Source organism: Andrographis paniculata, unplaced genomic scaffold, assembly GCF_009805555.1.
Source record: "Andrographis paniculata isolate CXL003 unplaced genomic scaffold, ASM980555v1 Contig89END, whole genome shotgun sequence".
Classification (NCBI taxonomy): Eukaryota; Viridiplantae; Streptophyta; class Magnoliopsida; order Lamiales; family Acanthaceae; genus Andrographis; species Andrographis paniculata.
Window position 1 is genome coordinate 623743 of NW_026137627.1, and position 11784 is coordinate 635526.

The following is an 11784-nucleotide window of genomic DNA, read 5'->3' on the forward strand; positions in this document are numbered from 1 at the left end:
GTAGTAATAGATAGAAAAAAAAAAATTAATTTTGTCCCAATATAATAAAAAATTCATTTTGTCCCAATATATTTTCTCAAATTTATGTTAACGGCACATAAATACTTTCTTCTATCTCGTAAAATTGAGTAGATTGTTGGAGCCATATACTAAGAAATAAAATATTTTAATGTTAAAATGAAATATATGAAAAATTAAATGAAAATGTTATAGTAATAAAAAAATGAAATAAGTAAAAATAAATAAATATATTTACTATTTATTAAAATATGAATAATAAAAATATTTACTATAAATATGTATAAGTTTAACAAATAAATAAAAAATAATAATAATAATTTGACATTGAATAAGACTCTATTTGTTCCACATTAATATTAATGTTTTCATTTCGATCATTCTAAATTATATTATTTTTAAATTTTAGTTAAATTATTTAATTTTTTTAATTTATAATTATTTGTATTCTATCATATAATTTATATTCAGTTTATAATACAATAAAATTTTCAAAATACAACCCCCAACTTCCAACAAAGACGCCCTTAATCAATTTAATAAAGTGGTAAATAATTTAATTTAATAATCTTTAAGGTGATTTATGTGAAAAACCTATTAATACAAAATATTAGAAATGTCAATAATCACTCATTACCATGAAATAATAATAATAATAATAAATAGATCGAATTGCAAGTTAGAAAGGTCAGGCTTCAAAACCGCTCTGGGGCTCCGGCGAAGGTCAGTATCTCGTGTGCCGGTGGCGCCTCCGCCTTTCTGCGCCCTCAAAGCTAGGGTATCATCTATTGCATCGCATTCTTTTTAATCGACATTTTCCAATTTTCTCTACAACAGTTCGATCTCGCGCAAAAGGATCTAGAAGAAAGAAGGAATATTCGGAGAAATGGTGAGAGGATTGTTGAAAAGCCTTGCCGCTCGATCTCTTTCCCTCGCCGGAAAATGGCAGCAGCAGCAGCTCCGCCGCCTCAACATCCACGAGTATCAGGTAGCCTCTCCTCCTATTTCTCGCCAAAATTCAGAAACACTCAGAGTCTATTACATGTATGTTTAAATCATCATATCTAGAACTTATAAACGCGATTTACGTTCCGGTTCCTCTTTTCGTTTTTTTTTTTTTTATCTATTACCCGTGCAGAAATTTAAGGTACTGTTTGTTTGAAATTTTCAGAGGTTAGGAACATCATATGTTTTTGTGGGAATCTATTTAGGTAGACGAGTGTGTGTCTGTATATGTATATATATATATATATATTATTGCAAATAAATGTATAGTATTATGTGATGATTAGATGAATCACAGGTATAGTGATTGGATTTAGGGTGCGTGTGACATTAAAGATGAGGAAATGGTAAATTTTTATTGAAAGTGTAATATCTGTAGTTTTAAATTTTAGAGATGCAATGCAACTTTTGGGGCATAAGATATGAATAACTTATCCTTCTACAAAAGGATCACCCTAAAATGATCATTTCATAGCTATTGAGAATAATCAGCTTTAGAGTGATGAACTGGAAATTTGACCCTTTTAGGTTATACCCGAAACTTGAATGATTAGCCAATGCATCTTAATTGGTAATTGATGTTAGGGAGCTGAGTTGATGAGCAAACACGGGATCAACGTTCCAAGAGGTGTGGCAGTTGGTTCTACCGATGAAATAAAAAAGGTGTTGCAAGAAGTATTCCCCAACCACAGTGAGGTAAGCATGGGCAAAGTGTTTCAACTTTATTTCTCAAAAATATTTTGTGTGATTCTAGAATTGTTATATAGAGTTGTCCTTGGAAATTTATTAGACCTACGATTTCCTCTCCTGTATCTCCTATTATATATATATATATTAATAATTTGTGGAGTTGAGCGCTTGAATTTCTGTGTTGTAGGTGGTGGTGAAGTCTCAAATCCTTGCTGGTGGCAGAGGGTTAGGTACGTTCAAGAGTGGTCTCCAGGGTGGAGTTCACATTGTAAAGGCGGACCAGGTTGAGGACATAGCTGGTATGATAAACTATCGTACATATATACATTGTAGCTATGAATATTCATAAACAGTGTGCAATAATTTTTGTGGTGTTTGTAAGCAGGAAAATGTTTACTTGGTATTGTTTCTTGCACAGATTGTGTCAAATTAAAGCATGTTTACAGCATTAATTTTATGTTTTTTTCAGGGAAAATGCTAGGGCAGATACTTGTGACAAAGCAAACTGGTCCTCAAGGAAAAGTTGTCAGCAAGGTTTGGAATGATTACATATTTCCATGATAAACACTGACAAATTGGTCCTCATGTTTGTTCTGGTTCACTTCCTAAATAACCTTTATCTTTATATTAGAGTTTCCAAAAATTGGATAAAATAGTAGATGGCCATATCTGTGGGAGGTATAATTGGTACTCGTTATTCCTGATTGTCCTTTTTTTAACAGATTATAATAAAAGAGGGATTGTTGTGAAATTTTTAGAAATTGAAACTTTTGGCTATTTATTTCTCTGTTATTCCTCTCCTTACAAGTCTGTAGTCTCTAAGTATACACACCAGTATAAAAATCATGGCTCAAGCACTTTGTCAATAATAATCTTTCAAAGAGGGTGCTAAATGATCCTATGTTTTTTTTCACAGGTTTATTTGGCTGAGAAGTTATCCCTTGTCAATGAGATGTACTTTGCCATTACACTTGATCGCTCATCTGCTGGTCCTGTGAGTACTTGTTAAGATTGAGGGTTTCATTTTTTATTTATATATTTTTACACCATCATGAAAAGCATCACTATCGACTTCTCTAAATTTCTATATAATGTTATTGGATATGCAAAATGAATCTCTAATTGCGAACTCACATTTATCTCCAACTGATGGTTGAAAACAAATATCTGAGTGTATTATTAAATTAAGCCATAAGGTAAATAAGCGTTAATTGTTGTGATGTTGGCTCAAAATAATCAATGGTGTAGCCCTATTTCCTTGGGGATATTTAAGATACACTATAATCATCTCCTGTAAAACACTAGAACAAAAACGTATCTCAATTGGTAAATTCACGATAACCTAATGCTGCTGGCCTCTATGTTTGATCTTGTTAAATAATAACTGAAAGTGCTTTTATTTAATTGGTAAATCATGTCCATATAAATGTTGAATTTTGGCACCTACTTTCAACATGGTAATGATAAACTGAAGAACAGATACCAGACAAAGATTTGTCCTTAAATTGGCTTATGTGGTAACAAGGTGAAAAATATCACGAGTCTATGTTTTGATTGAATTGGCATCAGCTTAATTCATTTTGGTTAGCGTGCTATGTTTTTCATTTAATTCTGTCCTAAGCTGTGAGTTCCCACAAATGTATTGCAGCTTATTATTGCCTGTAAGAAGGGAGGAACCAGCATTGAAGATCTTGCTGAGAAGCATCCAGAACTCATAGTAAAAGTTAGTTTCTCGAAACTTATTCCGAGATTGGCCTGTGGCATATTTACCGTTTTGTTTTTTTTTAACTAGATCTTGAACTTCTAACCTTGTATTGGACAGGTACCCATTGATGTTTTCACTGGAATTACTGATGAGGATGCTGCCAAGGTAGTCGATGGTTTGTCTCCCAAAGTGGCTGATAGAAATGCTTCAATTGAACAAGTGAAAAAGTTGTATGAGCTTTTCTGCAAATGCGACTGCACATTGTTGGAGGTGCTAAATTTGATTTCTAATTTTGATATTAGTGCATACTGTTTATATCTTGAAATGCTTTAAAAATCGCTATGTTACAAATTTACATTATCTTGCATAAATTTTGACTTTAACCCACAATTATAATCTTAACAGATCAATCCCATTGCTGAGACTTCCGATAACCTATTAGTTGCAGCAGATGCAAAGCTCAACTTCGATGATAATGCTGCATTCCGTCAGAAAGAGATTTTTGCTCTCCGTGATCCAACACAAGAGGATCCTCGTGAGGTACCGGCGACTCCTCTTTCCCTCTATAAATGCAACTTGCTCTATGCAGATTGAAAAGAAGCTACCGAATCTTAATTCTGTGGATACTCATTTACATCTTCTGATAACTTCAGGTTGCTGCTGCAAAAGCGGACTTGAATTACATTGGTTTAGACGGTGAAATTGGCTGCATGGTGAACGGTGCTGGATTGGCCATGGCCACTATGGATATAATTAAGTTGCACGGCGGAACTCCTGCTAATTTTCTTGATGTTGGCGGAAATGCTTCTGAAAGCCAGGTTCTTATCTCTTTTTCAGAATTTAATTTTGGGAATTGGCCAATCGTGCATATCTAAGTACTTTATATTTTTAAACTTTCCATGGAATTTATGTTCCAGCTCTGAATTGAATGTATTCGCCAGGTTGTGGAAGCTTTTAAAATTTTGACCTCAGATGAGAAAGTGAAGGCTATTCTTGTAAACATTTTTGGAGGAATAATGAAGTGTGATGTAATAGCAAGTGGAATTGTTAATGCTGCTAAACAGGTAACGGCGCATCTACTCTGAATTTTCTTGTCAACTAATTGTAATGTAGATCAATAACAACAAGGAATTGCAGTATATCCTCTATCAAAGGTAAAATTGCTTATAATATATCCGTTGTTTGAAAAGTCTTGCACCATTCTTCGTCATGATTTAGAAAGTGCATGAGGTTCCTCTTTTTTCGAAAACATTTATTTTTGAAAACACGGGGGAGTCTCACACGATTTATAGGAGATTCTGTGCAATGTTTATAGAAAACAAGAGTCTCGTGCAGTTACTAAATCATGAAAGAATATAGTGCGGATTTTTTAAACCATAGATGATTATAAGTAATTTTGCCTCTATCAAATATATTCATGCCTTTTGGCGGATAACCTATTTCACAATTCCGGACATAAATTGGGATCCTGTTCCAGGTTCAACTGAAAGTACCCGTTGTTGTTCGCCTCGAGGGCACCAATGTTGACCAGGGTAAAAGAATTCTCAAGGTATGATTCATATCCTATTTCCTCCCATAAAAAATGACTTGAAGTCGACTATTATATATCTAAGAAGCGCTTTCATACTTCCAGGAAAGTGGGATGACCTTGATCACTGCTGAAGATTTAGACGACGCGGCTGAGAAAGCTGTGAAAGCCTCGGCAAACTGATGACGATCGCCCCAAATTGCTCAAGGTCACACTCTTATAATTTCTTCCCTCTTTTTACAATACTTTGATTTGTGATCTCCCGATATGAAATTCCCAACAGTCGAAAACCTGTTGGAATCTCCATTGCCGAAACCCAAAGTTTTTTACCATCGTTAAAGTTTAAAAAGCAAACCATAAAAATCTTGACAATATGGTTCTTAATTTCTGGCAGTTGAGTATAATTTTCTTGTGTTGGTAACAACATACACTGTTCTTTCTTGATGGGAATGATTCTATTTGCCCAAAAGTGCTGCCTGAGTTGGGAAATCATCTTATTTGGTTCAATAAAATTGTTTCGACAGTGTTTCTTTAAATTTAATTTTTTACCATACGGTCTTAATTTTGATACTCGGAGCTACTAACCAGCGGAACTGAGCCGAACTTATCATGTTTAAGTCTAGTTGTTCGTTAAGAGATTGGAACTTGAGTTTTGGTTTGATTTTGGCTTTTTAAACATATTTTTTGGTGTGTTCAACTCCATTAAGCTCGTCAAGATATTTTTTGTTTTATTTTATTTTAAATTTAATTAATAGTATTAGTAGAGTATTTTTATTGATAAATATGTATGAAAAAAATAGAATTAAGTATAATACTATAGAATATATATATATATCTTTATCAAATATAAAATATTAATTTAATTGTTTTTACAAAGACTATTGAACATTTGCAAACAAGCTTGAATTTATTCTTCAATATAATACTTTAGGTTCATGGCTAGGTGGTTTTCAATATTGATATAGGTTCAACATTTGGATAAATAAAACATGTTTACTTTGATAATAATACTTATTATATTTGTGTGTGTTTTTTTTCTAACAAGGACCTAATGGGTTGTTTATATTTTCTATATAAGGAAAATATATTTTGTCAAAATTAATATTTATATTTTTAGAATTTATTTCAAATACTTTTCTAATGTTTCACATGATATTTGAAATATTTATTGTTTTACTCATATTCTATTCAAACGAGACTAATATTTTGTTATACTATATTACAGCAACAAAGCATTATATTAACTCAACAAATGTTCAATTTCTGTTTGTACTTTTCCACATAAAAGTTTTTACTTTATTAAGCAAAGGTTTGTACTTTTAGTGTTAATTTAAAATATTTTTCTATAAACGACCAGGTACTTTTATAGATTATTTGAAGCAATTGGATTTGTTTGTTTAATATTTTGATTTGCTTTTTTTTAAAAAAAAAAAAAATTATTACTAAAGTATAAGAAATTATATCAGTAAATAAAAAAATAATATTTGTATATTGAATGTTAACTTTTGTAAGTGGATAAAATATATATTGAAAATTATATTATAAAAAAATATATGGACAAAAAGACCCTTGTTCATTATTTTACTCATAAAAGTAATTACAATATTAACTAGTTCACAATTATTTTTAAAATGTATGTCTATTGCACAATAAATTTTTAAAAAGTTTAATTATATAAACATGGTCTATAAATATATGAAGATTTGTAAGGAAAAATTAAAAAAAAAAAAAAAAAAAAAAAAACAAAACAAAACTATGCAACGAAATATTAAATACACTCAGACATTAACTCGTTGTTTATATTTTTTATACCAGAAAAAAATAAAAATAAAATAAAAATCAAACGAATGGTTGTATTTTTTTGAACTTTATATTGTATACTTTTCTTATAAGGTACCCAATACTCTCATAGTGTATTCGAAACAGATGTTCGTTACTTTATATATACTTTATTTGATTGGAGTGGAAGTAGGGGTGGACAAAAAAATCGAACCGAACCGCCGAACCGTTGAACCGAACTGAATCGAACCGAATTTTCGGTTAACCGAGCAAATTCGGTTCGGATACAAATACTGCATATTTGATATTTGCTCGGTTCGGTTCGATTTCGGTTTTTGATATGTTTTTCGGTTCGGTTAATCGAACCGAATATATTTATATATTTATGTTATTATATTTTAAAATTTATATTAATAATTATATTCAATTCGATTTCGGTTCGATTACAGTTCGGTTTCAGTTCGGATATTTGAAATATTTGCAAATATTTTGATTTAATTAGAATTTTAATTATTTTTTAATATATTATTTTTAAAATTTCGGTTCGGTTCGAATTATTTGCGAATATTGCAAATATTTTCGGCTAACCGAAAATTCAGTTAACCGAAATTTTCGGTTCGAATACGATTCACGGTTTCAGGTATTTGTTCGGTTCGATTCGGATATCAAATACCTATATATTTGCAAATATCCGAACCGTGCCCACCCCTAAGTGGAAGGAACCGAGAAGAAGTTATCAACAAGAAGTGGTTCGTGATTATGAAATAATAGTTGTGGGTATTTAAATATGTATATTATTTATTTGTCATTATATGAATGTTTGTGTATAGAGTCAATTTACTTATTTTCAAATAATATTTGTAACATTAGCTATCACACTAATTACTCTACAATTATTATTTAATGTGTAGATGTGCATATGATTATTTTTATCCATTATTACGTCATATGTACAAACTTGACTATAAAATCGAGGAGTTAGTGAAAATTGCTCAAAAATTCTTCCACCGTCTCCTATCTATATATCGATTTGTTTGAGTTTTAGAAATATTAATATTATATTGGGATAAAGTAAAAATAAAGGTAAAAAAATTAAATTAACTCTATCAGTATTGTATCATATATTGTAAATGGGAAGGATATTTGTAATAGAAGAATTGATAGATTGTTAAAGATGGAGGGAGTATATATTTTTTACTATTTAAAATAAATATTCCTTCTGTTCGGGCTAACGTGTCATTTTTACTGTAAACACAAATATTTTAAAAATATATAATTAATAAATAATTAAGATTGTATTAATAAAAATTATTATTATATAATAAATATAATTTTAAATTAAAAAGTAAGACAATTAATTAGTTTAATTAAAATTTTTAAAAAATTATAATAAAAAATTAAAATAAAATTAAAATGCATAATTTTTTTTATTTTAAAAAAAATGATAGAATAAGTTGACGAAAATATAAAATAAAATACTAAAAGAACACATTCTTAATTCTTATGATTTGTTTGTCATAACAATTGAGAAGGAAGACAACAGAAAGGGTAAGAAACGGGATTGGCATGCTTCTACGTACCATCCAATAGGAATGAGACACGTGGATGATATCGTGGCGGTTTGTTAACCGTCGCTTTCTCGCTAACGGACAAAACCTCGACAAGTCGGCGGCGGCATCGCCTGCCGTGTCGCAATTATCACTTCCATTATTATTATTATTATTATAAATAAATATAGTAAATCCCGCGCTTTTTCCCTATGCGTTTTTTGTTCCCTAACACTCTTTTAGTTCAATTTATTCATAGCGTTGCAGCCTACACTATCATCACAACAGGCCACTGATTTGTCAGATGGCTAATCCACAGCATTATCTGCCGACGAATCACAGCCGTCCGATATTCCGGCGATGCGATCTCCTCCGTCCAGTGAATCCCCCGGTAGACGCAGACAAAGAGAATCCAAAAAGTCAAGAAAATGGAAGAAAGGCTTCTGATCAAGAGCGGCTCACGTACCCACCAGAAGGCCAGAAATGGATGCCGAGGGCAAATATGTCATTTCCTCCCCCTGCTCCTGCTCCTGCTCCTGCTGCTTCTGCTGTACGGCGGCCATGGCAGCACCAAATCTCTGCAAACCCTAGCGATTTGATATCTTCCCTTTCACTTTTCAAGACCAACATGCTTCCATCCTCCGATTTCTCGCCCCCACCACCTCCATAAATAAAGCTCCAGTCCGCCTCCCGTTCCGCCATTGTATGATTTTCGTTTTTTCAATTCTCTCTCCGAGCTCTGGAGTTGATTCCAATGGCGGAATTGGGGGTGACCGGTTTTGTTGTTCTCTTATTGGCGCTGGCATTCGAACCCGGTTCGGTTTTTTCGCTGAGCCGGTCCGAGCAGGAGGCCGTCTACGCCGTGCTGGAAGGTGTGAACTCGGCGGTTTCATGGCGGAGCCTCTTCCCGGACGATCTCTGCTCGTCGGCGCCGCACGGCGTCGTTTGCGATTTCTTCACCGATTCCGCCACCTCCGGCGCGGCGGTTCCCCACGTGATCGAGCTGAGCTTTGGGTACGTGTCGGATTATTCCCCAAATCCGCCGTGCGGCCCAAACCCTAATTTCGACCCTTTACTCCTTCTGCCATTAACGCACCTCAAGAAGCTTTTCTTCTTCAGATGCTTTACTGAATCAGAATTCCCATTCCCCGATTTCTCCCCGCTCTCGTCTCCTCCGCCATTGGAGGAGCTCGTATTCATAGAGAATCCATCTCTGGTGGGGACGATGGAGGGCAGAATTGGGAAGCTGCAGAATTTGAGGAGATTGATAGTGACAGGGAGTGAGGTTTCAGGCAGTATTCTTACAACATCAAATTCATTCGATGTTTTATCGAATCTTGAGCAGCTAACCCTTTCAAGAAACAAAATCAAAGGTGAGATTGCAGAAGCTGCTTTTGAAAGCTTGAGGAAACTGAAGATTCTTGATTTGAGCTACAATGAGTTTCAAGGAACTCTTCCAGACTCCATTGGCAAATCCGGTGAGCTATTGAAGCTTGATCTGAGCTACAATGGCTTCTCAGGGAGAATACCAGAGGCCCTCAAAGGTATAAAGAATTTGGAGTTTCTTGATTTAAGTTACAACAATTTTACCAATGATGGAGTGCCATTGTTCCTATCTGAAATGTCAAATCTGAGGGAAGTTTATTTGAGTGGGAACCTTCTTGGAGGGGAGATTCCTGAGATATGGGGTGCGCTAGGGGGGGTAAGGGGGGTGGGGTTATCAGGGGTGGGACTTGTTGGGAATATTCCAAGATCAATGGGGCTACATTTGGGAGGATTGTGTTACTTAGGGCTTGACAACAACATGCTTGAAGGTGAAGTTCCTGAGGAGTTTGGGGGTTTGAGTTTGCTGAATGAGTTGAATTTGGAGAACAATAATTTGAGTGGGAGGCTGCCATTTTCAGCTGGTTTTGTTGCTAAGCTTGGTGGGAGGTTGAAGATGGAGGGCAATTTGGGGATTTGCATTGATGAGGGATTGAGGTCTGCAAAGGTCAGTGGTGGTCTGAAAGTATGCAGACAACCTGATCTTCCCAAAACTGCCCTTTTCCATGAGAATTCTTGTTCTTGTCCATGGCAGGTGGGGGTGGTGGGTGGGCTATTCTTTGCTTTTTTGGGGGTTCTTTATCCATGAAGTTGACTGTGATGGAATTAATTGGTAGTTTGAATTTGAGATAATACAATATATATATATATATGTGTGTGTTGAAAGGCATTAAATATTACTTTAGAGGTAAAAATTGTCTGTCTTGAAGTGTGGATAGGAAATCAAGAAGTTGTTCTGTAACATGTTTTAGGGGTAGTTTGAAGTTAATGAAATCGAGGGTCTTGATGGCTGTTTGTTGGTGTTTTTTTTGCATATATATATATTTGGATGATAGCAAATGCAATGATGGGTCCTTGCAGCTAAATGCTAGAAATTCTGATTTTTTTTTATTTGATTATTTTTAATGTTTTTAAAATGTTGTTTTGTTTGTATGTGATGATTATAGAGATTTTGGGATTCTCGTGGCAAAAATATCCACTTGGAATCAGCTGAGCCATTCTGGAGTGAAGGGAACAGTTCAATGACTTAGACACAGGCATTTCATTGTCCTTGGAATAAATAATTGAGTAGCACTAATAAAATAATGGTCTCATTCTCAACACATTCCATTTTTGTGTAATATTGTAATCACCACCACCAGTTTTAGAAGTTTTAAATTATTTATTATTTGGATGATTATTAATATTCTGTGGATTATATTTGTATTTAGATATATTTAGTTTCTTACTTAACAATCTATTTATTTATTTATTTCGGTCTGTATCATATATATATATATATTTTTTTTAAAGTATTTGCACTGTCTATCTAACATTATTATTTTTATATCCTATAATAGGATTAATTTAGTCTCTTTTTTTATTATTTGTACTTATCTTAATATAATACTAATATTTCTAAAATTCGGTGAAAAAACAAATGAATATATAGTTATAGGATGGAGGGAGTAGTATTTTTTAAACATTTCTCTTGAAGTTTTCGAGAAATTTAATACATTTAATTTTAATAAAAAATAAGTAGATATGATGGAGTTTTTTGTATAAAAAGTAGTAAGATATATATAGGCACGATACTTTTTGTATATAAAATAACATACATTTAATAATAGTAACATGATATTATTTCATAAAAAAGATTTAAAAACCATGGAAATTTTTTTATTTTTGATTTGAAATGGAATGATTAATTTAAATTTTAGTTTAAATAATATATAAAATATTTATGCTTTGTTCTTCTATTAATTTTTCTTACAATTTTTTTCAAAAAAAATTAATACACTACGGGTGTGTTTGTTTGAAGGATTTTGGAGGATTTCCACTATTCATCCAATTTTTTCCTCCCAAAAACATCAAATCAAACACCTATTTTTCATTTTTTATATTATACTAAAATTCAATTTTACATTCAAAACATCACGTCAAACCCTATTTATATCACATCATACAACTATTCAAATTCAAAATTTTTA

At 32.8% G+C, this 11784-nt stretch overlaps 2 protein-coding genes across 3 annotated transcripts; both read left to right on the forward strand.

The window, feature by feature from the left end:
- The first annotated feature begins 856 nt into the window (after positions 1-856).
- On the forward strand, positions 857-5482 carry LOC127242906 (succinate--CoA ligase [ADP-forming] subunit beta, mitochondrial). Its single transcript, XM_051262634.1, has 12 exons — positions 857-1006; positions 1609-1719; positions 1901-2012; positions 2183-2247; positions 2630-2707; positions 3362-3436; positions 3536-3688; positions 3824-3958; positions 4072-4236; positions 4360-4482; positions 4896-4967; positions 5052-5482. The coding sequence occupies exons 1-12, from the start codon at positions 905-907 to the stop codon at positions 5127-5129; spliced, it is 1269 nt and encodes a 422-aa protein (XP_051118591.1). The 5' UTR covers positions 857-904; the 3' UTR covers positions 5130-5482.
- A 3532-nt stretch (positions 5483-9014) lies between these two features.
- On the forward strand, positions 9015-10989 carry LOC127242908 (piriformospora indica-insensitive protein 2). 2 transcript variants are annotated; one of them, XM_051262637.1, is made up of 2 exons: positions 9015-10358; positions 10762-10989. In XM_051262637.1, the coding sequence occupies exons 1-2, from the start codon at positions 9027-9029 to the stop codon at positions 10843-10845; spliced, it is 1416 nt and encodes a 471-aa protein (XP_051118594.1). In that variant the 5' UTR covers positions 9015-9026; the 3' UTR covers positions 10846-10989. The 2 variants fall into 2 exon arrangements, with proteins under 2 accessions (XP_051118594.1, XP_051118595.1); XM_051262638.1 differs by having other exon boundaries at positions 9015-10349.
- Positions 10990-11784: the final 795 nt, after the last annotated feature.

Excerpts from the sequence above, each read along its gene's own strand:
- LOC127242908 (XM_051262637.1), top strand. The coding sequence starts at position 9,027 with ATGGCGGAATTGGGGGTGACCGGTTTTGTTGTTCTCTTATTGGCGCTG. Across the intron at positions 10,359-10,761 it reads GTCCATGGCAGGTGGGGGTG|AGATTTTGGGATTCTCGTGG; the intron begins GTGGGTGGGCTA and ends TGATGATTATAG.
- LOC127242906 (XM_051262634.1), top strand. The coding sequence starts at position 905 with ATGGTGAGAGGATTGTTGAAAAGCCTTGCCGCTCGATCTCTTTCCCTC. Across the intron at positions 3,689-3,823 it reads GCGACTGCACATTGTTGGAG|ATCAATCCCATTGCTGAGAC; the intron begins GTGCTAAATTTG and ends TAATCTTAACAG. Across the intron at positions 4,483-4,895 it reads TTGTTAATGCTGCTAAACAG|GTTCAACTGAAAGTACCCGT; the intron begins GTAACGGCGCAT and ends ATCCTGTTCCAG.